The sequence below is a fragment of the Podarcis bocagei genome (genome assembly GCF_964188305.1).
Source record: "Podarcis bocagei genome assembly, chromosome: 1".
NCBI classification, from domain to species: domain Eukaryota; kingdom Metazoa; phylum Chordata; class Lepidosauria; order Squamata; family Lacertidae; genus Podarcis; species Podarcis bocagei.
The window spans coordinates 89,127,966-89,152,252 of record NC_138125.1 but is presented as its reverse complement, the minus strand read 5'-3'; the positions used below and the strand labels follow the sequence as shown (position 1 = coordinate 89,152,252).

General features: G+C 42.1%; 2 protein-coding genes across 8 annotated transcripts in view; one reads left to right on the top strand and one right to left on the bottom strand.

Annotated features, from left to right (window-relative positions):
• USP37 (ubiquitin specific peptidase 37) overlaps positions 1-13,197 on the bottom strand; it is a 33,137-nt gene extending 19,940 nt beyond the window's left edge. For 2 of the 3 annotated variants that reach the window (XM_081206062.1, XM_081206064.1), the window contains exons 1-9: positions 12,835-13,197; positions 9,306-9,515; positions 7,887-8,055; positions 7,623-7,720; positions 6,122-6,303; positions 5,782-5,853; positions 3,607-3,704; positions 2,494-2,578; positions 435-596 (exon numbers count right to left, since the gene is read on the bottom strand). In XM_081206062.1, coding sequence (XP_081062188.1) covers positions 435-596; positions 2,494-2,578; positions 3,607-3,704; positions 5,782-5,853; positions 6,122-6,303; positions 7,623-7,720; positions 7,887-8,055; positions 9,306-9,461 — 1,022 coding nt within the window. In that variant the 5' untranslated portion in view covers positions 9,462-9,515; positions 12,835-13,197. The remainder of the gene's footprint in view (positions 1-434; positions 597-2,493; positions 2,579-3,606; positions 3,705-5,781; positions 5,854-6,121; positions 6,304-7,622; positions 7,721-7,886; positions 8,056-9,305; positions 9,516-12,834) is intronic. The other variant, XM_081206063.1, reaches the window with a different exon arrangement.
• Positions 13,198-13,386: 189 nt separating this feature from the next.
• CNOT9 (CCR4-NOT transcription complex subunit 9) lies at positions 13,387-24,041 on the top strand. Of its 5 annotated transcripts, none has more exons than XM_081206123.1 (8): positions 13,387-13,562; positions 17,332-17,511; positions 17,895-18,010; positions 18,443-18,552; positions 20,004-20,113; positions 20,876-20,974; positions 21,472-21,563; positions 22,384-24,041. In XM_081206123.1, exons 1-8 carry the CDS (start codon positions 13,539-13,541, stop codon positions 22,550-22,552), a joined length of 900 nt encoding a protein of 299 aa, XP_081062249.1. In that variant the 5' UTR covers positions 13,387-13,538; the 3' UTR covers positions 22,553-24,041. The 5 variants fall into 5 exon arrangements, with proteins under 5 accessions (XP_081062249.1, XP_081062248.1, XP_081062246.1 ...); XM_081206122.1 differs by having other exon boundaries at positions 22,378-24,041; XM_081206120.1 differs by lacking the exon at positions 13,387-13,562 and adding an exon at positions 13,658-13,864.
• Positions 24,042-24,287: the final 246 nt, after the last annotated feature.

The following is a 24,287-nucleotide window of genomic DNA, read 5'->3' as shown; positions in this document are numbered from 1 at the left end:
GACTCAGATTTAAGAAAATGGGGGGAGATGTATCCGTGTAAAAGACGCCCCCTAATTTTTGACATTATTTTAAAGGAAAAAAATCTAGTCTTATACACAGAATAATATGGTAACTCTGGTCCGCCCTTGCTCACTGTCTTAATAATAATAATAATAATTATTAATTAACAATCTACAAAGCTATTAAATTGTTAAATACTGAGTTTGCATGAACGTAAGTGGCAGCCCCTGCTCAAAGGGACTCTAACGTAATGTTAAACACACAGCACAAACACGAAGAATAAGTTTTTAAAAATGAAGACATGGAGATATGGTGCTGAAAGGATATCTAGTTTTAGAAAAAGCTGACAAGTTGGATTTATTTCTATGTAACCAATACCTAAACTGAGCACACAGTGTGCCCACACACAGATACTGAAAATCTAAAAACTTACCCTTGCAGTTGCTGCTGTGGGTGAGTGGAAAGGGGGACTCGTGGCTTGTTCCATCCCATGTAATCCTGGTTAGGTCTCATTTTTTTAACAGAGAGAGGGGCTGGCTGAGAGAGAAACCCCAAGCTTCTTTTCGCAGAAGGAGTCTGATTCAACAGGTTAGTCCTACAAGGCGAGATGGATAAATAGCCATCTCAAGAATAACAATGCCGGCTACTGCCACCAGTGATATAGCAGCAGTCATATTCCATGAGCATTGAGGATGCTTCGAATGGGGATGCATCACTAGGAAGTTATCACAAGGTGGACAGCCTCCCAAAATGTTTGTTCATTCTTCCTCTTCCTCTCACACATGCAGGATGCTTTGCATCCACAGAAGGGCCATATGTGATTACGAATCACATTTATACAGCCTACAAAGACTCCTCTGAGTATTAGTCACAGACCCCACTAAAGAGCAACACATTTCCAGCTCCCTGTTGTAGATAAACTTGCTGGAAGTAGAAGTAAAAAGAATTCTAAATTCATTTTTCAACTTGCACGGTTTTTAAGTATGTATAACAAGTTCTTCTTAAAAATACTTTACACTTGAAAATCACACTTTTGAAATAAAGCATTGTGAAATAAAATTGTTGTTGTTGTTGTTCACCAAGGTGGTTCATAACAGAATACAAAATACATAATGAAACAAAAACAGAAACCAATAACCCCCCCCAAAAAAATACAGTGGTACCTTGGGTTAAGTACTTAATTCATTCCGGAGGTCCGTTCTTAACCTGAAACTGTTCTTAATCTGAAGCACCACTTTAGCTAATGGGACCTCCTGCTGCTACTGCGCCGCCAGAGCATGATTTCTGTTCTCATCCTGAAGCAAAGTTCTTAACCCGAGGTAATATTTCTGGGTTAGCAGAGTCTGTAACCTGAAGCGTATGTAACCTGAAGCGTATGTAACCCGAGGTACCACTGTAAATAAATGCCATCTGTTCCCCAAACACTTAAAATATGTATACTTCCATTGCTGCTCACAGTGCTAAACATACTCCAGCAGAAGATGAGCAGAAATAAAATTTGGCTAGCATGCTGAATACCCCACAGGCATGGGAGTTTGAAGCATAATACATAGTTGTAGCAGATACTAGATGAAGCAGGCTAGACCAGTCTTAGCAAAAATAATACCTGCTTTCTATCTCTTTAACCCATGGATGTGATTACTGGTCATACTGGATGAGGCTGAAGGGAGTTGTAGTCATACAATCATAGAATTGTAGAGCCGGAAGGCACCCCAAGGGTCATCTAGTCAAATCCCCTACAATGCAGGAATCTCAACACGCTCCCCCCACATCCAATCTGAAACTATACTGGACCTTGCTTAGCTTTGCAAATGTACTAACCGTTTTACTGCTGCACCTTTGGCAGGCCACAGGTTACCACCCCTGCTCTAATCTCCTCCTAGCTACAGCAACATGGAGTTTATAAATTATGGCCACCCATTCCAAGTTTCCCTTTGTGCACAATTCTGTAGACTATAATTAGTATTACTCTACCCAAGAAAGTTTAACATAAAGGTTTTCCTTGACTGTAGTGGCTGATTACAACCTTTTGGACAAGGCATTAGATGGCAGCCATAAGCCATATGCACCATTAGGTACTCTAGTCTTGTACATACTAAACAACCAAGAGGTTTTCTGTCACTGTAGAAAAGGAGCTTCCCTGGCCGCAGCTAGTAGATGAGGAAGATGCAACAACCCAAGAGCCATAGTTTTTTTTGCTTGGGTACAAAGGTCTGCCAAAATGTCTTGCTGACTAGTATCAGGCTGATCTGCATGTGTGTATTTACCCATTTATACAGGACAGGGTATGAGCTCTTATATCACCTAGATGTATTCAATTAGCACAGCACCCAGCATTTTATGATTTGTTTACTCCTGTGCAGAAAACGTTTGAAATGGTGCTAAGAGTAACATAAGAAGATGTTTTCATGAACGAACTACACCATTTGATGAATGGAGCACTCCAATGACCAAGAATTTGAAACAAAATAGCTAAGGAATGCTGTACTTACCTGTCCAAATTAGAACTCCCAGCTGAATAATCCTTTGAAGATGATCTGCTTCCATAAAATGAAGAGGATTGTAAAGGCAAAACTCCTTAAAAGGAAAAAGAAATCAATTTCTGTAAGAACTGTCTTAGAAAGTAAACTATACAACTGTCCAACAGTCAACATTTCAAAGGAGATGCAACAATTAAACTGTGATTAGTTTCTGCCAAAGGCTTCATCCCTGCTATAAAATACTGCAATGGATATATCTGCTAGGCAAAATACAGATATTTCATATCATATGAACCTTGCGAATCTTTTGCCCTTATCACATCTCAAAACTCTTATGCCTTGGCTACAGCAATGAGATTTATAAGCTACGTCATGGCTTCACTTAACCTCCAGAAAGCTTAGTTTTATGCAATATAAGTGGGTGTTTGTGTAACTATATTACAGACAAAGTATTTTAAAACCCTCCAAGACAGGACATATGTGCTTTTATATTATATGTGGAGGCACAATGTAGACTATTAGGGTTGCTTTGCTAATCTGGAAACTTCAGATTTAAAGCCAGAAGAAGAAAGAAGCATGTCTTTCCCCAACATAGTTTCCAGCAAACATCTACTGAGTGATATTATAATTACTCCTGGAACAGTCAACTTTAGCATTACTTTTTACTGAAAATACACAGTGCATTGTTTATCAAAATAAATTTAAAATGCTATCTCCTAAATTTCAATGTAAGTACGGAATGCCTAATTTAGTTACTATCTCCAGGGGGAATTAATTTATTGATCACCATGGTGGAATAATAAGGAAAGTCAGTGGGAAGTCAGAAAAAAATTGCAGAATCATTTCTGTAATATGCAATCGTAGCACTCTCTCCTCCTCCTAATCCCCCATTTAAACAATTATCAAGATAAAACTCTCATTTGGACTTCCTTGCTTTCAGCTATCCTCAAGCATATGGTTTACATTTTAATTTTTGCCCTTCTAATGTTCCTCAAGTGAGAACAAAGATAATTTCATTATACAGAGACTTTTAGAAGCTCAGTTTTCTAAATAAAAACAAAATGTGTTTAGTTTTAACTAGTTAGCCATTGTACAAGATGGTCAAAAACAGTATCATTTTTTTACCTGATGTCCTATTCTCCTCAGTCTGTTTCAAGCTCATCTGTTTTTCCCTGCTGCTATATAAGAATTTCCGTGCTGGATCAGTCATGGCTTTGTTATTGCTGCAGATAAACCCATATAACTTTAAATAAGTTATGTAAAACAATATTGTACACCACTTCCCCTGGTTTACATTTATTAACCACCATTACAAGTTCCCTAAAATCTCACCCCAAATTCACCATCAGATCACATAGCATGTCCATGGCTACAGCCTGCACCAAAAATCCACACATCCATGGAGCAAAAACGTGGTTACAAAGCACGGATCTACATGGATCCTCAGGATTTTTGCATTGGGTCACCCCAAACTCACCGTCAAATCACATATCATGTCTGTGGCCACAGCATGAACCACAAAAAGCATACACCCACTGTTTTGTTCAGAATATTTTTTTTCTTGTTTTCCTCCTCTAAAAACTAGGTGCATCTTATGGGGCAAAAAATACGGTAAATTCATAACCGGAGGTACCACTGTATACTATTCGGGGGCTTTCAAATTTTGGGGGCCCATATGGAATTTTGAGAGGGTGCTGGGTACACCAGCCTGTCTGCTCACTTGTCTCCCCACCACTCCCTCAGACAGACGGTGTGTACACACAAACTTCTGCTTTTCCGTAGGGTCTGAGTAAATGTCAGACCTACTGGAACTAAAACGGATCCTCTTGAATTTGCATGGTTTTACCAAAAAAAGCATCAAATTGCAGTTTACAATGGGAGAGCACACAATAATTAAAAACTAAAACTAAAGTCAGAGATCCAGAAACTGCTAGCAATGACCCAATGAATAGGCATTTATGATTTGTGTATAGGATATGATAACGAAAAATGAAACACACCTCTGGACACTAAGGTGACCTATGATATGACTGTAATTTTGAGGAGATACATTGTAAAAATTATAATGATTTATAAGGATCTGTGCCTCTGATCCATGTTTTTGCAACATACAGTGGTGCCCCGCAAGACGAATGCCTCGCAAGACGAGAAACTCGCTAGACAAAAGGGTTTTTCGGTTTTGCGTTGCTTCGCTAGACGAATTTCCCTATGGGCTTGCTTCGCAAGACGACAACGTCTTGCGCTTTTTTCTTAAAGCCGCTTGAAGAGGCGCAGTTGCGACGGACCGTGCTTCGCAAGACGAAAAACATCGCAAGACGAAAAGGCTCGCGGAACGAATTATTTTCGTCTTGCGAGGCACCACTGTATCTGCAACATAATTTTTATGTTTTAGCGAATGGACACAGATACCTGTGGTTTGGGGGGCTCCTGAAAAATCATAAAACAATTTCAAGAGAATCATTTCTGTAGATCCAACTTGTGTGTGCGTGCACATTACTTCTAACGTCCATTCTTTTTCTCTTTGGCATGCTCTCCCTCCTGACTCATATAGGATCCCACTTTCTTCTTCCCATCTAGAACTTAAAAGCATAGGAAGTGTTGCTGGATGAGAACGATGATCCATCTGGTCCAGCATTCTGGTCTCACAGTGGCCAACAAAATGCTTCTAAGAAGTCCACAAGCAGGACCTGACTGCAACAGCACTCTTCCCCATTTGCGCTCTCTCCAACTCATATTCTCACAGAACACTCCCTTTATCCTACTCAGTCACTCTTCTTTCTGTTCAGCTGCTTAGGTGCCTATTCATAACTTTGAAAAACCAGAGAGCTTAAATTAAAAGGAAAGGATGTTGCTCTTCTAACTTCATTTTAAGCTCTATATAGTTTGCAGGAGTGAGGAGAAGGTACAAAGACTTTGTGGGCCTCAGGGGAAATCCTCAAGGATGCCACTGATTCCACTGGCAACCACAGCAATACAAATTGTTAAAAATACCATAACTACACTCATTGATGCTAAAAAATAATAATCTAGACTTACATTTTAATAGTAAAATTATAAAAGACCTTTAGATTCAAATCACTCATTCAGTAATCACCATGAAGGGCAACTATGAAGAACATTTTAAACTGGCATACCAAATTAAAAACATACAACATTCCATATTTCTGAATCCTTACAATTTTCAAGTGCTTCATGTTTGCAAGGCATTATGAAATAAGAGTGAAGAGAGATTAAGGAGTTTTTTTCAACAGAATTAATGTGGGGGAAGGGGAATAAAAAGTAAGAACCATAACAACATACGTTGATGAATCATTCTCTTTTGGGTAATCTTCATTCATCTCGGAGGTAGGTGGTGTCCTTTTCCTTCTTTCACTGTTTTATTAAGGGGGAGAAATCCTTTAGTCAACAGGGAAACAATGTGAGCCCAACTCACATTCTCATCCAACCTCCATAAACCTTATCATAAAATGCAAAAATTAACTGCCTTCCAGCTAGTTTAGAGTTAAAGCTTTTAGTACATTTTCCAAAGAGTGTTAATAAAGACATGGAAAAGCAGTTTACTAATACTATGTTCAAAGCTATTCATGTTTTAATGAATGCATATCAAAGGCTGCAGTGCCTTAAAAGTTTATTTTCATACCGGTTTTCCAACAGCCCTGTTCTGTGAGGTGTTGAAGCAGCAGAAGGACTAGAAATGGTAACTCGGTAGCCAGGCGTTCCAGTTACTGAAGAATTCTTAATGGATGCCCTTCCTGGGTTGCCCAGCACCTTACGAAGTTGAGTTTCATCTTTATTTTCTACAATCCCTTTTTTTGAAGGAGTCTATGAGAATCAGAAACACTGTAATCAGTACAGCATACTGCATTTCAAATCATGGACCCATTTTAGAGAGTCAGTGGCACATATGCAATCAGCAGGCCACCTGGCAACCCAGCAAACACTGCATATGGATTACATCTGTAGTAACTGGCACTTTCATACAGAACTTATAAGCAGCTGCCATAATTTTACTGCAGTAGCCATATTTCAATTTGCCATGATAGCAGACTTCGCTGCAGTGACTGATTCACGCATAGGATCCCAACCTGCTAGACTACCTGTGTAGGCTAACTAGATGCCTGGCTGTATGTAACCACCTCACACCAGAAATCCTCTTTGGCCGGGTTGCATATTTTAAATGAAAAGCAAAAAGAATAGTAGAACAGTTTGAAGAACAAGATCTTAGGAGGCACCTCCTTACCGTCCAAATAAAGTTAAGATACAGGTGTGGTATTCAGATTTAGTCTCAATCAGCCTCTTACTACTATTCCTTTATTTGGCGGACTAGACTACAAGTGCTACAGAGTCAGAAGCAATATATATTCTTTAAGAACAGTGGCCTGAAACGGAACCTTGAACTTATCGTGAGTGTTCCTTCTCCTTGGAGATGGAAAAGCATCCTGCGAGTGACTCCACCCATCAGTCTCCAGACGAAGGGCTACACTAAACTTCCTATCTCCACTCTTGGTGGGCAGGGGGGCTGTCTCCTTCTAGTTCGAAGACAAAATTTAGAAACAATTGCCCCAAATGTGTCCCATGTGACATTCTAAATTGATCTGAAACTTCAGGAAAAGGAAAGCATATGTGTAAGAGGCCACCAATATGGCTGCTCCCCACACTGAGCAGGACAAGAGACCTTCTGGGATTGGAAGAAGTTGAAACTGGTAGCCAAGGCTGACAGACCCACCTACTGAAGGTGAACTTAGAAATGTCTTCCCTGAATAGATGAATGAAATAATAAAGTCTTTTGTTCTTCGCGACAGACACCAAGAAGGTTCTGCCTAATCTCTCTTAGGTGCAACAATTTGGGGCAGAAGGACGGGAAGCAGAGTTACTGTATTCTGTATAAGATAGTTTTAACCTTTGAGATCAGTGAAATCATCAACCCGTGGGAATAAAGGGACTTTTTCCATATCTGGTGGGAATGACCACAGGCTGTTTTATTTGGAATGAAATTTATCAGGAGATATTAAAGATTATTAAATACACAAATTCAATTTTTCCCCATTTATCACTACTAAATATGTGGACAGATAGTATTTATTGTATACAGCAGATAAAGAAAAAGGAGCATAAGTAAAGAAGGAAACAGATTAAAATACCTGGTTTTCAATATATGGGAATTGCCTATTAGAATCCTTCTGTGTGGTTCTACTGCCCAGAACACCAAAACTGCCAGACCCTTGGGATGATTTCACAGCTACAACAAAAATACACCATTTTATGATTTTTAAATGTATATACAAGAAGTTTTACTAGCATTTTATTTTTTCACTAACAGTAGACTTTGTTTATAAAAGTTGATTTTAGCCTAAACAAGTAGTGAAGTCATTTCCCCACACTCTAAATCTACAATTAACACTAACCTGTATGAACTCCATTTTGAACAGCTTCCAGAAACTGCTTCATTTCCTCTGCATCCTTAGGTGATATTTTATCCACTGTCAGGTAACTATTATCGTTTAATGATATAATCAAGGAACACAGTTTCCCTCTACTTGGTCGCACAGTCACATTTTTTATATTATGGTTTAGCTGTAAAACAGTAAGTATCATATGGATAGTTTAAAAGATACGTATTTCCATACTAAGAAAGACACATTTAAATATGCTTCACACTGACAAAGACTATGTATGTTCATATGCTATCCCACACCAGTAAACAATTCCTACTCAGTACACTTTTAAAAACAATTCCCTCAGCTCCTATCTTTTCAATTTTGAAACACTTATATGTACACATTAAGGATAGTGAATATAACAAAAAACACTTACTAAAGAAAATTTTAGTTTCCATTTATGAAGGACTTTTAAACCATAATAAATTTGTTTTAGTCTCTAGAATTTCTTCCCCCCAAAAGCAATAGCAGCAATGCTGGTTATCTTTCCAGACTAGACTACATATAAACGTTGTAAATAGAAGAAAAGAGATGAGCTGTGCACCAGCAGCCAGCTAGACATGAAGTGAAATCTTATGCAGGAGCTACTGTGGCCATTGGGGCTTACTCCCAGATTAGTGTGATAAGACTGTAGCCTTGGATACAAAATCCCCATGAATCTAAAATGCCACTATGACTCACAGCTAATTATGGGAAGAGTGTATACAGAGAAATAATCTAACAATGAATCTACATTAAGAATTTTCAATATTATAACCAGCAGAAAATGAAACAGACAACAAATAAACTTTTATTTATCTCATTGAAAATCTTTTGTAAGCCAGCTTGAGGGCCTCTAGGAGCCACAAAACAGGATTAAAATATTCTAAATAACTAAATAATGAAACATCTAGGTATTATTTTCTCACAAGGTTTAGTTGTTGTTTTTTAAAATCATCCTTGCTCTACGAGTACAGTGGTACCTCGGGTTAAGTACTTAATTCGTTCTGGAGGTCCGTTCTTAACCTGAAACTGTTCTTAACCTGAAGCACTACTTTAGCTAATGGGGCCTCCTGCTGCTGCCGCGCCGCCGGAGCACGATTTCTGTTCTCATCCTGAAGCAAAGTTCTTAACCCGAGGTACTATTTCTGGGTTAGCGGAGTCTGTAACATGAAGCATATGTAACCTGAAGCGTATGTAACCCGAGGTACCACTGTACATTGAACAGTACACCTCAATAATTCACAGTGTAATACAGTAGGATCAGTGTTCTAGAAAGAAGAAAAAAGAATAAGTCTCTAAGGAAAGTTCAAGTGACAGCTAAATGGACTTTAAAAGGACAGTTGTTCAGAGGCATGCAGCTCCTGCACAACTTCAAAACAAAAGGCCTTTGAGATTCTGAGGTACCTGAAAAATCTTTGGCATTCCTCCAGCATTGTAGTGAACCGCCAGAGTCACTTTGCTATCCTTATCAACTATTTCGAATGTCCCTTCTTTCCATTTTGTAGTCCCAGTCTGTATGCTGCGCAAGCGAATAGTCCCACGTAATTTCAGTGGAGCCATGTTTTCATACAACTAGTCTATGAAAATAATGAAGTTTGCTTTTAAACACAAATCCTGTTTTAGAAAGAAAGGAACGAAGTTAGCAGCTTCTCAATAACCATCTTCAAAACTAAGCAACTGTTTTAAATCAAAGAGTTATATTATTTTTACAGATTGTTATCTCATATTTCAGGGTATGTACTCAGTGTGCATGGACTTTTTGAAATATGAGTATTGGTCTCCCAGAGATTATTAAATCTGCTCTACGTTACTTAAGTCTTTTTTTTAAAAATCGAAGTAGGTAATTGAGAACAGGTATCACACAAAAAAAGACACAATAGAGTATGGAATTAAACTTGATAACACTTGTCAATTTACTAGCACCACCCACATTTTAGCCACTGCTGAAGTTGATGCAACAGGCATACAGACCAACATCTTTCTAGGGAAACTTGGGAACTCTTCAAGTTTCCATGTACAGCAGGTCACACTGCTACCGTAATCACTGTGGCCAAGCTCTCCTTTGGTTGTATTTGCTGCATCAACTGCAGCTGAACAAAGGCACTCTGTGCCATTGAAGATACATGTGCCTCCAGTGAGAGATTTATATCCAGGGTACGCCCAGTCAATGCACCTGCTCCTTCAAGGGCAGTATAAACCCCATCAAGAGGTAATTCCCCTAATTCCTGGAACCAACAAGCCACAGCATCTCATGTCTTAGCAGGATTCAACTTCAATTCAGTTTGCCCTCACCCAGTCCATTACAGGCAATGGGTCCAGAACTTGCAACCCCAACTGACTAATGTAAGTAAAGCTCAAAGTCATCCACATATTGGTGGCACTAAATTTCCTGAAGAACTCCATGGATTAACTTCCATGCGGATGAGCAACGTATTGCAATACCACCCCTCCAGTGTTCGAAACTCCCATTGTTCTAGGCGCATTTTGCAACAGGAAATTTCATTGGTGTGAGCAGTTTCTGAGCTCTGGGCACAGCACTGTGCCTAAGATTTCAGATTAAAACTGCAGAGTGGAAGGAAAGGAGGAACTTTTTCTGCCTCCCCACTTCCAGCTACTCTCTGAAGACTGGAGAAGAGACACGCTAATAATTAGTGGGTGGGCAGGGGAAGGACAAGACCATGTGAAAAATGAACATAATATTTTAGCTGCAGTTCATTCATTTTCAGCTTTGTTTTCTTGTTTTTAAAAAAGCTCGCCTGACATACTGTTGTTGCGCCCATAACCTAGGTTTAAGGTGCCATTTAGCTCCTGGCTTTCATATCTTAGTTTCTAACACTGCACCTCTCTAGTACTGTCCCATAAATTGAAGTACAACCAGTGCAAAATCATATCCTCCACTAAACCAAAGCCACTGAGAAATCCAGCAGACTCAACAAGGTCCCACTACTCTGCCTCACTTCGAGAGGTAATCTATCAGGGTGACCAAAGCAATTTTAGTCCCAAACAGGTCTGAAACAAGACTAAAAGTGATCAAGATAACCAGTCTCTTTCATGAGCATTTGCAGCTGAGCGGCCACCCCCCTCTCAGGCATCTTGCCCAAAAAGGTTTGTGACTGACAAGGAGTCCAGAGAGGGCTTTTACACGGCTCATAACATTGCATCCTTCAAGGCAGTGGGAAATTTCTCCTGATGCAATGATGCATTCACCACTCCCTACTAGCTCTTGTTAGCCACACGCCATGGTGGTTAAAACCACTGCATGCTCTCAAGCTGCAAAAACTGAACTGATTCCTTGTTGCACAAATGTGACTGCCCTATAAATACCATTAATGTTTTAAAATTCAATGATGACAGTTCCCTAAAAGTTAGGGGTGTATCCCCAATTTCGGGGGGGGGGAGACAACTTCCAGATGTTTAGTCACCCAAGTTGAAACCCAACTACATAAAGTTCAGTGAAAATATGTTAAGGGAACATGTACCAAGTCCTGTCTTCTTGCTTGTCTGGTTCATTATTAGAATTTGAGTATATCAGCATGTACTATAAACAGCTGTTTCTTTAGCATTTTATTTAATTGTAAATTCTGCAAGTTACTTTGAGAGCCTTCTGGAACCATAAAACCTGATATGTGTATTTAACAAATAAAAATGAAAAATTAAAGCTGCAATCCTTACTTAGGAGTAAGCATCACTGAATTCAGTGGGACTTATGGTACTTCAGAGCAGGCATGTACAAAATTGCACAATAAGTGAGCACATACCGAAAAAAAATGGAGTGTAAATCCTTAAATGCACTAGAACTATCCACAAAAAGTGCCTACACTCCACAGCATTCAAAAAGCCAATCAGGAGCCTTAATGTTCTAAATATAACAGCATTACAATCCATTATTTTAACAGGTACAAGAGACATTGAAGTTTTCAGCCCGGCCTATTTCCACAAAATAGGAACCACTTGTTCCATACAGATCATAATCTACAACAACTGTTTAGGGCAAACAGTGTACATGCAAGGGCAACAGTAAAGAATGTTGGGTGGATTTTCAACACATATATCACCTCAGCAAAGAGTTCAAGGCAAACAAAGAAACGGTGGTGAAAGACATGGTGGAGCCCTAATGGAGATCTGTGCCCCTACTATCATTTCCTAACCAAACTTTGTTGCATTTGTGAATGCTTTCACTGAAAAGCAAGCAGGAACCCAGTCACCTGAATACTGTACAGCATCTGGTACACTGACTTGGAAAGTGGCTGCTGGACCCTTGCAAGTAAATTTCTGATCAGCGGGACAAAGTTAAAACCAGCCAAGTCTACAATTCAGAAGGGAGACGTGAACAATCCCAGGAGGAACAGAGCAGGAGCGGGAAAGCAACCGAAGAAGAGGACGGCGCTAGTTGCCGACGCTGCGTTGTTTTTAACCTTTGTCGTGTTTGCGAACAGCCCGGCAGGCAGAAATTCCTCACGAGAAGCTCTCGTCCTATCTCTACGTGCTGCCTGGGGCAAAGCTAGTAATCTGGCTAGCTGGCTACCCGACCGGCCGCTACGTCTTGGGGCCTTGGGTACGCCTGGGAGAGGCAGCTAAACCAGCGGGGGGAAGGCAACAGAGGGAGGAGGGCCGAGGGTCAGCTTTGGAGCAGCCGCACCGTAGTCGGAGAGCGGCCAGCCGGCTGGGCCTGAGGAAGCGAAAGGGGCCAGGCTAAGGTCAAGGGCGCGGGGGAGAGAGAGAGAGAGACGCTGAGGCGCAACGACCCCCCCCCCCTCAGCAGCTACGGAGACCCCACCTCCGCCTCCACGGCCGACCGGCCGCCGCCCACGCACAGCCGCCCCCGACCCTTCCCTGCTCCGCGAGTACCAATGGGGCTCCCTCGTGCCCTCGCCCGCAGTCAGCCGCTCCGAGGAAGCCCCAAGACTCACCGCCTCTGCCCGGGCGCACTCACCGGCGATGGCGGGCGGGTGGCGGCTTTCCCTTCCACCTCCCGCTTCCTCACAGACCAGTCCCGGCCTGGACGTTGTCTCCCTGCTGCTGCTGCTGCTGCTGCCGCCGCCGCTTCCTTCCTTCCTACTTCGGGGTTATTCTCCACTTTAGCCCCGGCGCCGGCCTGGCCTGGCTCAACCCACCGCGGCCCGGCCTCCTCTTAGCTTAGTGGAAAGGGCAGATGGCGGGAACCAGATCAGCCGCGCCACGGTCCGCCTGACGCAAGCACGCAGCACGCAAAAAGAAAAAAACAACAACTGCGCGACGGGAGGAGGGGGGAGGAACAGGAGCGACGAGGGGGGAATCCCTACGTCATCACGGCGACGGCTGGCTGGCTTTCTCCGCCGTCGACAAGCCTTAGCGAAAGAAGCAACTTTTACTCGAGAAGTGACGACGACGCTCGTAACTTCTGCGCACGCGCAAACTCGTGTTTTGTTTTTTTTAGTTCGCTTAAAGATAGCATGGCGCATGCGCCCGGCCAGTCTCCTTGGGCCTACCGCTGAGGCCCAGAGAGAGGTCAGAGGTCGCGGCGGTAGCAGCAGCAGCGGCGGCGACAGAGCCAGGAGGAGGAGGAGGAAGAGGCGGCGACCTCTGCTTCGATCCATGATGGCGGCGGCTGAAGTAGAAGAGGCCTCCTGAGCTCTACTTCGCGCAGAAGTTCCGACCATGCACAGTTTGGCAACGGCCGCGGTAAGTCGCTTGCCGTTTCCACGCAGGGCGACGAGGGCCTTGGCTGAGAAGCGTGAGAGGCACCCTCCCCCTTCTCTCTCCCTCTCTCTCTCCTCATTGGTCGGAGAGATATGGGGAGGGGGGCACAGAACGGCGGGGCTCTATTTTCCCGCCAAATTGCCCTCCTAAGGAACGGGCGTCTCCTAACGGCCTTTCCTCCTGCGCGAGGCGGCGGCCTTTGCTGTCCTCTAAGGGGAGGCAAAGGGAGCTTCTCCGCAGGCTTCTCCCTTCAGGTGCTTGTGCATGAGCCAGGCGTCACTTGTGTGCATTTTCCATATGCTAATCTATGCGGGTTCCTAATTGCCCATGGCTCAATGCTGCTGGATAAAAAAGTGGCTCGAGAGGCTGGATGCAGATGCATATAGACAGACACGTATCCTGACAGGCGCACCCCGACCACTCTCATTCAAGCGCCTCTCAACAAGGCTTGCTTCTCTCTTCTAGAGTTTCACGTCTGCAATAATGTGCCGCCACAAAACAGGTTTACTTCTCTTTAATCTGTTGTCTGGGAAGTCCATTTATAACCGCGCTAGCGTGAAAGTAACCCCCACACTGAGTTGAATTCGATTTTTCTCTCTGTGTTTACGATTGCAGCCTTAAAATGCAAAAATTCCACGTAGGACATTCATGTTTTGATTTAACAGTGGCATGGCTCATGTGCGTTGCTTGTAATGAGACAAGTGGTGATGATAACGGGAAGTAAAATAACTTGGTTAGTGGAGTTAGTGGTGTACCTCTTGGGAATTATATTGACTGACATTCCTGCCACCAGGAAAAAAGTTTTCTTATATGCAACTGCTGCAACCAGAATGATTATAGCAAAAAATTGAAAGGGAGAAAAACTCCCTCAATAAGAGAATGGCAAATAAGATTTTGTGAACATATAGACTCAGCAAGACTTAGAGCAGTGGTAAGAGGCCAATCAAACCAAAAACTGATAGAGGAGTGGACTTGTGTGAAGGAAAACATTGTTCTGGTATTAATATATCAATATGCAATGGATGAAACTTACAGAGTAAAAAATTAAGAAGAAATGGGTATAAGATGAGATAGTCAAAAATAATACTGATAACATCGAAAAGAAGAAAAGAAACAAAGGAAGCAACATAGGTGGAGGGAAGTCAAGATTTATGTCTGTATGTTTAGTTTGTATGTTTGTTTTCTTTTTTGTAATCTATGTTGAGAGCTGTATGTATCTATGTATAGTAAGTTTGTTTAGTGTTCTGGTTTGTGTTTGTAAGTATTGCAATTATCAATAAGTTTTTTTAAAACCCCATATTAGAGAACTAGGTACCCCTTTGCAGCATCTTCACAGGACTTGCCATGCAACGTTTCCTTTCTAGACACCAGTAGGGGAATGAATCCAGAATGATTTAGTTTGAGCACTTGCTTGTATGCTTTGAGTTTAATACTCTAAGGCTGCTTGCTAAGTAGAGATATGTAAATATCTTGATTTATTTTGCTAGGCTGACTTAGGTAGTTTGTCTCTTCTGGCTCAGTACGTATTTATGGGTTTTGCCCAGTAAAAATCACCAGCAGTAGTAATAATAATAATAATACCAATTTAATTAGTTGTGCCCTGCCCATCTGACTGGGTTGTCCCAGCCAGTCTAGGCAGCTTTCAACATATATAGTAAACACTATATAAACTTTGGGTGAAACTGTACATAACGAAAAACATGGAATTGCTTTTAAAAACTGCAGTTTCATCTTAAAACCCTCCTTATCTTTTCTATATTGTACAGAAATTGAAATACAGTATAGAAATTAAATAAATAAAATTAATGAAATAATAAACATGTAATGAATTGTATCCAGCTACGTTCTACTCAGTAGACCCACTGAAAATTATGAGCCTAAGTTAGCCATGTCCACTAACCTTAATGTGTCTGTCCTGAGTGTGACTAACTTTGGATAGAATAATATTGCAATACATATCGCTGATCATGTTATGTAGGAGGGTAGAGAGAACTTCACACAGGTTTGCTGATTTTTGTGGCAGCTCTGTCTCACCTAGTTTTGGTCTTTGACAGTTCACTCAGGTGAAACAGAATTTGTGCTAGCTCCACTAACAAGCAGTACTTCTGTCTGACATAATATTTAGGCATTTTCTTACTTGTATTATACTTACTGTAGTTTTAAGTGGATCTGCTACTTCAGATGTGAACACTTGACTTTTTCAGGTCTTGGCAGTCTTAATAGCAGACTTTAGTCTAATTAGTGCATTTATTTTTATCAAATTCATGCTGAAGTTCTGGAACTGTGGATAGGGTAGGCACACCACTACAGCATCTGTCACTGGAAAAATGATTTTAAAGATCTTTCCATTTACCATGAAGGTAATTATGAAATGAGGCCTCTTGAAGGGCTATAAAAATAATTTCCTTTGCAAAGTACCTTCATATGCTTTAAGGCAAGTGAAATAGTAAGTGACTAGAAATGTCTAGCTTACAAAAGCAATACTGTAGCAATTATCCTGAAAAAGGTCGCTTATATTCAATTTTTTATTACTGTGGTTGCCTGAATTTCTGTAAGTAATGGAAAGATAAGCTCGTCTCTTATGCTGCTGCTCAGATAAAGCATATTTTCAGGCTCTGATCTTCATGTTGAAATGCCACAGTTGGATCATGGGGTGTTATCAGCCTTTCTTTCCTGCAACTTTCCACTCCTGTATTTGTCCCTGAATCTATTGTTCTGTGACTGGAGCCAACTGTTCAACATGGTGACGCTATGAGCCATTTCAAACACAATTATTTCACTAATAGTTTTCTGGGTAAGAGATGTTGGGCCTTTAATAAAGTCCCAAAAGAAAGCAGAGTCCCATAATAGAAGGAATGTGTTAACAAAGCAGACACAAAGCACTGAGGATTCATTTGCTGTGGAGCAGCCCTAGAGTTTTGAACAAGGGGTTTTTTGCACAGCTGATGAAAAAGTGTGCAATGCTTTGGACTACTCCTCCTCATTGGATGCAGTAGTAGAGGACTATTTCATTTATTAACTTTAATCATCACTTTGCACCCCCCTGAAGCAGGAGTGGGCAACCATTTTTCTGTCAGGTATTGAGGGAGTGAGAAGTATCAGCAGCAATGGGCAGAGGCAGAGCCATACACAGAAGTGTTTTGGATTAATTAATCTGGAGCAGACTGAGATAAAGAGTGGTGGCTATGAGAGAGGGACTATATCTCAAGATCTTGAGCATGGAAGGCTTTTATGCTCCGCTGCTTTATGATAGTTGCTGAAGTTGAATTGGTATTGATTCTCTGCTTTGTTTTTGTTGTCATGGATTTGTAGCCTTTTGTGCTGTATTAACCAGTTTTGTTGATAGTCATTTTTAAAGTGCTATATTATTTTTGTTTGGTGCCCAAATGACTTTGTTTACTTATTTATTATTATATTTAACAGTGATGATTTTAATAATTCAGCTGCTGCAGTATGGTAAAATGATTGCACAGCTGCAGTGAGTACACACAAACCAATGGAACTATCATCCGGCAACTTCCCCCCCCCCCCCCCGCTGTGACATATTCCTTCCCCTGTGCTGTTACTGTGCCTTGGCTAGAAGCAAGTCCCACTAAAATATGTGGGACTTAATCTCAACTATGTTTACCTGGAAGTGTCTACTAATCACTCCTGATCACCCTTCAAGTTTTGTACAAGGTTGCATTACTGTTTAGACTGATTTGACTTGGGACCAAAGGCCTTGACTTGAACCCTTTGTCTTCCTTTAAAGCCTGTGCCAACGGCACTGGCTCAGGTTGATCGAGAGAAGATTTATCAGTGGATCAATGAGCTTTCCAGCCCAGAGACTCGTGAGAATGCACTGTTGGAGCTGAGTAAAAAGCGAGAGTCTGTCCCTGATCTCGCACCAATGTTGTGGCACTCTTTTGGTACAATTGCAGCTCTCTTACAGGTGGGTAGCATGTTACTTTTAACTGAAATAGCTTGCTAGACTCTTGCAAGCAATCTGCTAGATGTCTTTCTGAAAGTCTTGAGATACTGAGGGTTTTGAAATTCTGTCTCTTGACCTAATAAAAGTTTGGAACAATAGAAGATGGCAATGAAGAACTTGAGCCACCCAAGTAAGGACATCTTATCGTATTTTAGTTCCTGTCTGATATGTTACAGCTTTTGTAGCTAGCTCTGTGCTCTTAGTGTAGGGGCAGAAATTCTATCAAACTGAGACATTAATCAATCACAAGTAATTAGTGGGAGGATTTTGACTCTGAATATTGGCGTGCTTAAATGTGTGGAAAAATTTTCACACAAATATTTCCTGTTTTCTTTCTTTCATAGGAAATTGTAAATATCTATCCATCTATAAATCCACCAACTTTGACAGCTCATCAGTCCAACAGAGTCTGCAATGCTCTGGCACTTCTGCAGTGTGTTGCATCGCATCCAGAAACAAGGTTAATATACTCGAGTGTATTGGATCTCTGGAAAAAATAACTTTTGGTTAGTGTGGTATATGCCCAGACTAGAGAAAATATGCTGCCGCCAAGCCTCTTTATCTGCAGGGCTCTGTATGTCAACAGAACTATATTCTCAGTCACATCCACACCATACATTAGAAGCACATGGTATCTGTAACTTGCTAGTTTTTACACTGTTTTTAGAGTGCATTAGTGACTTGAGCCAACTCAGTGAATAAAACAGTCAAGCTGCCTGTCTTACTGGTCAGTTTGTCAGTAAGAAAACTAGTTTTACAGGCATATTTCCTCATATTTCTTCTCTTTCTAAAGGTGAGGTCCTAATTCAGTTCCCTAGCCTTCACAAAGTAACTCTGTGTAAGCAAATATCCAAAAGACACATTCTAAATGCTTTTTTCTTCCTTTGTCTAGATCAGCCTTCCTTGCTGCTCACATCCCTCTCTTCTTGTATCCCTTCTTGCACACTGTCAGCAAGACTCGACCCTTCGAGTACCTACGACTCACAAGTCTTGGAGTAATTGGTAAGTGACTGTGATGCTGGGAATGGTAGGTCCTCATCAGTTTGTAGGTCAGAAAAGGGTTTTGATCTGATTTGAACTCTTCTGAGACTTAGCCATGCATTGTAAAAGAGGGAATTCTAACATTCCAGAGAAATAGAGAATCATGTAGCAGACTCTCATTTCTAGAAATAATTTCCATGTTGTTCCTCTTTACTGTTGTTAACATCTGGGATTCTGGGAAGTACACCAGTCCTGGGCCCAATTCAAAGTTATGTATATTTGTGTTTTTATATTGTAAATCACCCTGTGATCCTCGGATGAATGACAAATTTCCAGTCTCATTCTCCCAAATTACCTTAAGGAAAGATGGAAATAGCAGGGCTGGGGATCCTAGAACACTGAAGGGATCATTACTGATGCACATCCTATCTATCCAATCAAATACTGCACACAACTTCAGTGTGCTCATAGATGTAATGGTTAGTACTTGCAACTGTGTATTGTAACCTCATCAGAAATTTTTCAGGAAGCTTTATTTGGTGCAGCATGCAACAAGCTGCCTTTTTATTGGCATTGAGAAGCCACATAGCCAGCCAATGCAGAAGCAGCTACATGGGCTCCTAGCCAGCTGACAGGGCTAGCAGCTCTATTAAGATCATAGCAGCATCTCTTTGGGTGATTGAACCCAATGAGTTAAAAAAGTTGAATGTATTATGTTCACTGGTCTTCATGATTAACTTTGCTGGACAATCCAAAACTTGTAGTTGCCAACCTCCCTCACACCCATCCTACCCTGGTAAACCACACAAACGGTGCAAGGAGAGTATTCTGGCTTGAGTACCACTGCTTAAAAGCATCCTAGCACCATTGCAGAACAGTGCCCCCCCCCATCTGTCTTTTGTGAGTGGAGCACCAGTAAGAAGAGCAGCCAGTTGGATACCACAGTTGTAAGATGCACAGAGCATCTTGCAGCAGTAACATTCAGCCATGCCACTGTCCAACAACTCTCACCTTTCCTCTGAACCTTGGAGCTGGAGAGAAGGCAGAGATCACAGCACAACTGTCAGAGCAATCTCTGCCCGCCGCTGCAGCTTCACAATGGAAAGCATGACTGGCTGCTTGTCATACTTGTCACAAGGTAGTGCTGTACTTGCCTTGGCAAGCATGACAGATGGAATTGCTGTTCTATAGGTAAGAGTGTAAAAGGCTTTAGATATTTCATTGGCTAAAGGAGGAATTTGTGATTGGTGGAGGAAAGGTTAAAAGGCTGCTGCTTCAATAAAATAATAATCCTTAGTATTTGCTCCTGGGTTCTTGGGAGCTCAACCATGTTCTTATCCAGTAATTTCCCACTTCTTCTCCAGACTGCACTGATTTTCTGTTAGCCCTGGTTGTTTCCTATATGCATGTTTCTGTTAGGCCTTTGCAAAGTTATATGAAGCAGTTTGGGTTTTTTTGCTTATATTTCAAAGGGGCCCTGGTGAAGACAGATGAGCAAGAAGTAATCAACTTCTTACTGACAACGGAAATTATCCCTTTGTGCTTACGCATCATGGAGTCTGGCAGCGAACTTTCCAAAACGGTATTGCTTTTAGTGTAATGAAGTGGTTCTAGTTTCTTGACTGTTTTCTCTTTACTTTCCAATGCATCATGTTCCTGCATGCAGCAGACTTCTCCATCTGAGGTTAGCTGGCTGTTTCTCTCTGAGGAGTGATTGCAGATGTACCCACTTCAAATTGTCATGATTGGCTGCCTCTTTCAAAACACTATTATGAGAGGAAAGCTGGATAGGACATTTATTCTCTTTTTGTGCAGTTTCTCACCCGAGGTGCTTTTGTACTCATTTCTTGCTGCAACTCTGCTGTACTTTTTCCAGCAACTGTATGAAAAGGATCTATTATTGTGTAAGTGCCGTCCCAGTATCAGTTATTTGAGAAGCCTGCAGGTGGTGCCTGTGTGCTTCTCAAGATCCTTAGCATCTTTTATGTCACACTCACGAGTCAGTTTATTCCTAGTCACACCTTTATGCATCTGTCACTCTTCATTAGGTTATTAATTTTATCTAGCCACCAACCTGCCACCATTTGTCTGCAAAACTTAAGCAGGTTTCTTCCTCTGGTCAACAGGATCAATAAAATTTTAGTTGCTAGCACCAAGATAGATAATTTCATTACCTGCTTCTCCTCTTGTCAGTGCTATATGAGGTTTTTATTTGGTTTCATAGTGGGCAAAATCTCTTCTCATAGGTCTTCTCCCGAGTTTTTGGTAATACGACATCCCACCCTAATCCTGCACAGTCTGCAATTCAAGCGTTTGTTCAACCCTATTCTTTTCTGTCTTTCAGGTTGCTACTTTTATTCTACAAAAGATCTTATTGGATGATACGGGGTTGGCTTATATCTGTCAGACTTACGAACGATTTTCTCACGTTGCAATGATATTGGTATGTGGCTTTGATTGTAAAGGGCTTGGTAACTCAGCATTGCTCCTGCATTTAGAGGAGCTAAATGCTCTTTGGTGGAAAGTGTAGTGAATGTAATTTGGATCTTTGTAGTAGTCACGTCTAATCATAACAGGGCCACCTCTTCATACTTCTAATCTCAAGGAAGAAATATGCCAGAGCATTACATAGCAACACAATTCATGGTGTTATGGCTGTGTGAAAGCACTCCCATTTTTGAGGAGATTGGTTCTCCAACACCTGAGGAGCAAGTCACTGCTAATGCTTGACAGTGTTTTGTGGGGTGAGACATATTAGAGACAGAATTAGCTTTCCAGACATTTGCCTTGCTTTTTAGGAGCTTATACTTCGCAATGTAAATTAAACTAGGGTGGGGATGAGGAGTAGCAAAAGGTAACAAGGGATAAACGTGAACAAATGCTGTTACACATACTTAACCAGCAAATGTCCTTGTTCTAAATTCTCTGTTTTTAAACCAGGGTAAAATGGTCCTGCAGCTTTCCAAGGAGCCTTCTGCCAGGCTGCTGAAACATGTGGTCCGTTGTTACCTCCGCCTTTCTGATAATCCAAGGTAGACACCTTAGAAGTTTCTTGGGATCTCCTGATAGGGGTGGGGTGCAGGTTGGTGTTGTGCTGCAGAACCAGGGACAGTTGCACTTTGCAGTGCCAGGATGGGGGTCCAGCTCCTTCTGTATCTCCAGAGCAAATCAACATAACCTGGCAATTCTTACAATAAATGCCAGGAGCTTAAAGTCCAAGTAGTTTTTTCTGACCGCCTCATCAAGATTCTGAAGACTGAAGCAAGATCATGTAAGATTATACTTATTTAAGCAAACTTGTTTTAGCACCAGAGTCTTCCCACTGTTCAGGAACATGTATTGACAGTAATTATGAGAGAGTTTATAATCTTTTCCTCTTCAATCTCTTAACTGCAAAAATGTCTGTGTTTATTAAGCCAGCCAGCCAGCAGTCATCATGTGCTTGACTGCTCTGGATGCCTAACATTAGGGAAGTCATTAATCTTCCTTCATAAGTCACATTCTGACTCCATTGGTCAGGGTGGAGAAGATGCAGGATAGCGTATGGAGTTGAAGTGACTATCCTGTGGCCTCCAAATGTCATTGGACTCCAACCTCCATCAGTGTCAGTTAGCATAGCCAGTGGTCAGGGATGCTGTGAGTTGTAGTCCAGCAAATGTCTGTGGCGCCACAGTTTAGCCACCCCTGGTATAAAGAATATGGTTGTACCCTGCAGGTATGTGTAGATGCTTCTGATACAAAGTGCTTCTGATACAGCAATTGTAGCCTTAAGTATTCAAGAGGGGGGCTTGCTCCCCTCTTGTCCATGTGAGTTTATTTGTTGGCCCCCCTCTTTCTTGTCTCCTGATGTAGGGCACGGGAAGCCCTCAGGCAGTGCCTTCCTGACCAGCTGAAAGACACCACCTTTGCCCAGGTTCTGAAAGACGATACTACCACCAAGCGTTGGCTGGCACAGCTGGTCAAGAATCTGCAGGAAGGCCAAGTCACCGACCCCAGGGGCATCCCCCTTCCTCCGCAGTGACAGCCAAGGAGGTGGCAGAACCCAGGAGGAAACAGCTCAGGTTTACAGAGAGCCAGGAACCAATGACCTCTTCCAGATCCCGTCAGGCATGGTTGGGCAGCTCCTTGGACTGTCAGTAGCTACCTGGACTGCAGGCCCTTTCTATAGCAACGTTCACCATGCCTCTGAGGATTATGACACCAGCAAACACAGTTGGGACAGAGAAGCCCTCTTTTAGGGTGTGGGCTTTGTTGCGATGATCAGTTGAGTACCAAGCTAGGCAGTGCTGCTACCAATGGCGTATCTACCTTTCTGGTTCAGTGCGGCAGGCTTGGGAAGTATTCCTCAGTTTCTTTGTTATTCAGTGTTTACATGTAAGTTCAATAAAGGTTGGTCTGATCATTTGACCCTCTTAGGCGTACCTTTTGAGCTGAATCTAGCTCTAAGCAGAGGAGGCCTGTTTCCCTTTTCCCAGCTGGGAATTGCGCTTTCATAAGAGGAGCCCCACTGATCCTTTAAAAAAAAAAGTTCAGCCTTCGGGGCTGAAGCCCAATCTCGGGGGGATTGGGAGAAGGGTAATAACATAGTATATCCACAGGTTCTTAAAGGATTTTTCCTGGTATGTCAGAAGGCAGAGACTTCCTGGACTCCATTCCTTTGGCCACACATTAGAACAGTCCCTGCCTCTGTGACTGTATTTGAGCCAGTGTCAAATGCTCTATGGATGATGATCCTCCACCACCTAGTCAGTAAGATCCAGAATGCCACCAAAACATTCCTTCAGCATTCAAACTGTGCCAGAGGAGAAAGTTGTTGCATGGATGCCATGGCCGGCAAGCCATGTGGCCTTCCACTTTGTAGCAGCCCATGCCTCTGGTTAGGGTAGGGTTAACTCTTAAGTGTGAACAAAACAGACAGGGACCAAGAGCTATTTCAGGCAGTCGGTAAAGGCTGCAGGTATTTCAGCCTTGCTGGCTAGTGCTGGAAAGCATAATGGCTGCAAAACGCAAGGGCTCTCATGCTCTTTATCTTATCCTTCCCTTGCTACCAGGCTAAGTGCATCCAATTTATCTCCTTGAACCTGCTCCTGTTTGTTGGCGTCTGCGATGGATGAGGAGCTATTAAGCAGTCAGCAGAGACATCTTCTCCCCTGCCCTCTAAATGAGAGAAGCAAACGAAAAGAAGGGGAGGGAAGGGGAAATCATCCAAGCTGTTTGTCAGTTGCACAACAAGGCCGGGAGCAGGTGGCTTCTGGTCCCTTGCCAGATCCCTTGGCCTCAGCACCTGCTGCTGTTTTGGGTAGGAACCTATCTTCCGTTTCCTCTCTTTTCTTTGCTGATGGCTGGCCATGCCATGCCAAGGGTGTCTTAACTCTTCCCTCTCCATGGACTGCTTTTGCTCTTACAGCGGCTCCGTTTTATAACAGCCTTGTTTTATCCATCCCTGCCTTGAGTGGACTTTACCAACTGCTTTCTGTTTTGTAACTTGAATAAAAAATAAGCCAAATGAATCTGGATCCTCTTTGACTTAAAATAATGGTTTGGAAGAATGGCAGGGAGCGTTGTAGACATTACCAAAAATATCCTCTCAAAGCCTTTTATCACTGGGCAATATAGCATTTCCCTCCAGTTGAGAGAGCTGTGCTTTTTGCCCAGAGAGCCCTTAGCTGTTGGGTTGGAGTGAGTGTCACTATGCTGGGTAGCAGTTCACAACGTGTGTGTGTGTGTGTGTGGCACATATAACCTATATTGGTAAA

Bases quoted from the DNA above. Each gene is read 5' to 3' on its own strand.
- CNOT9 (XM_081206120.1), top strand. From the start codon at position 13,673: ATGGGGAGGGGGGCACAGAACGGCGGGGCTCTATTTTCCCGCCAAATT. The intron at 13,865-17,331 runs GTGCATTTTCCA...CTTCCTTTAAAG, and splicing joins ATGAGCCAGGCGTCACTTGT to CCTGTGCCAACGGCACTGGC. The intron at 17,512-17,894 runs GTGGGTAGCATG...TTTCTTTCATAG, and splicing joins CAATTGCAGCTCTCTTACAG to GAAATTGTAAATATCTATCC.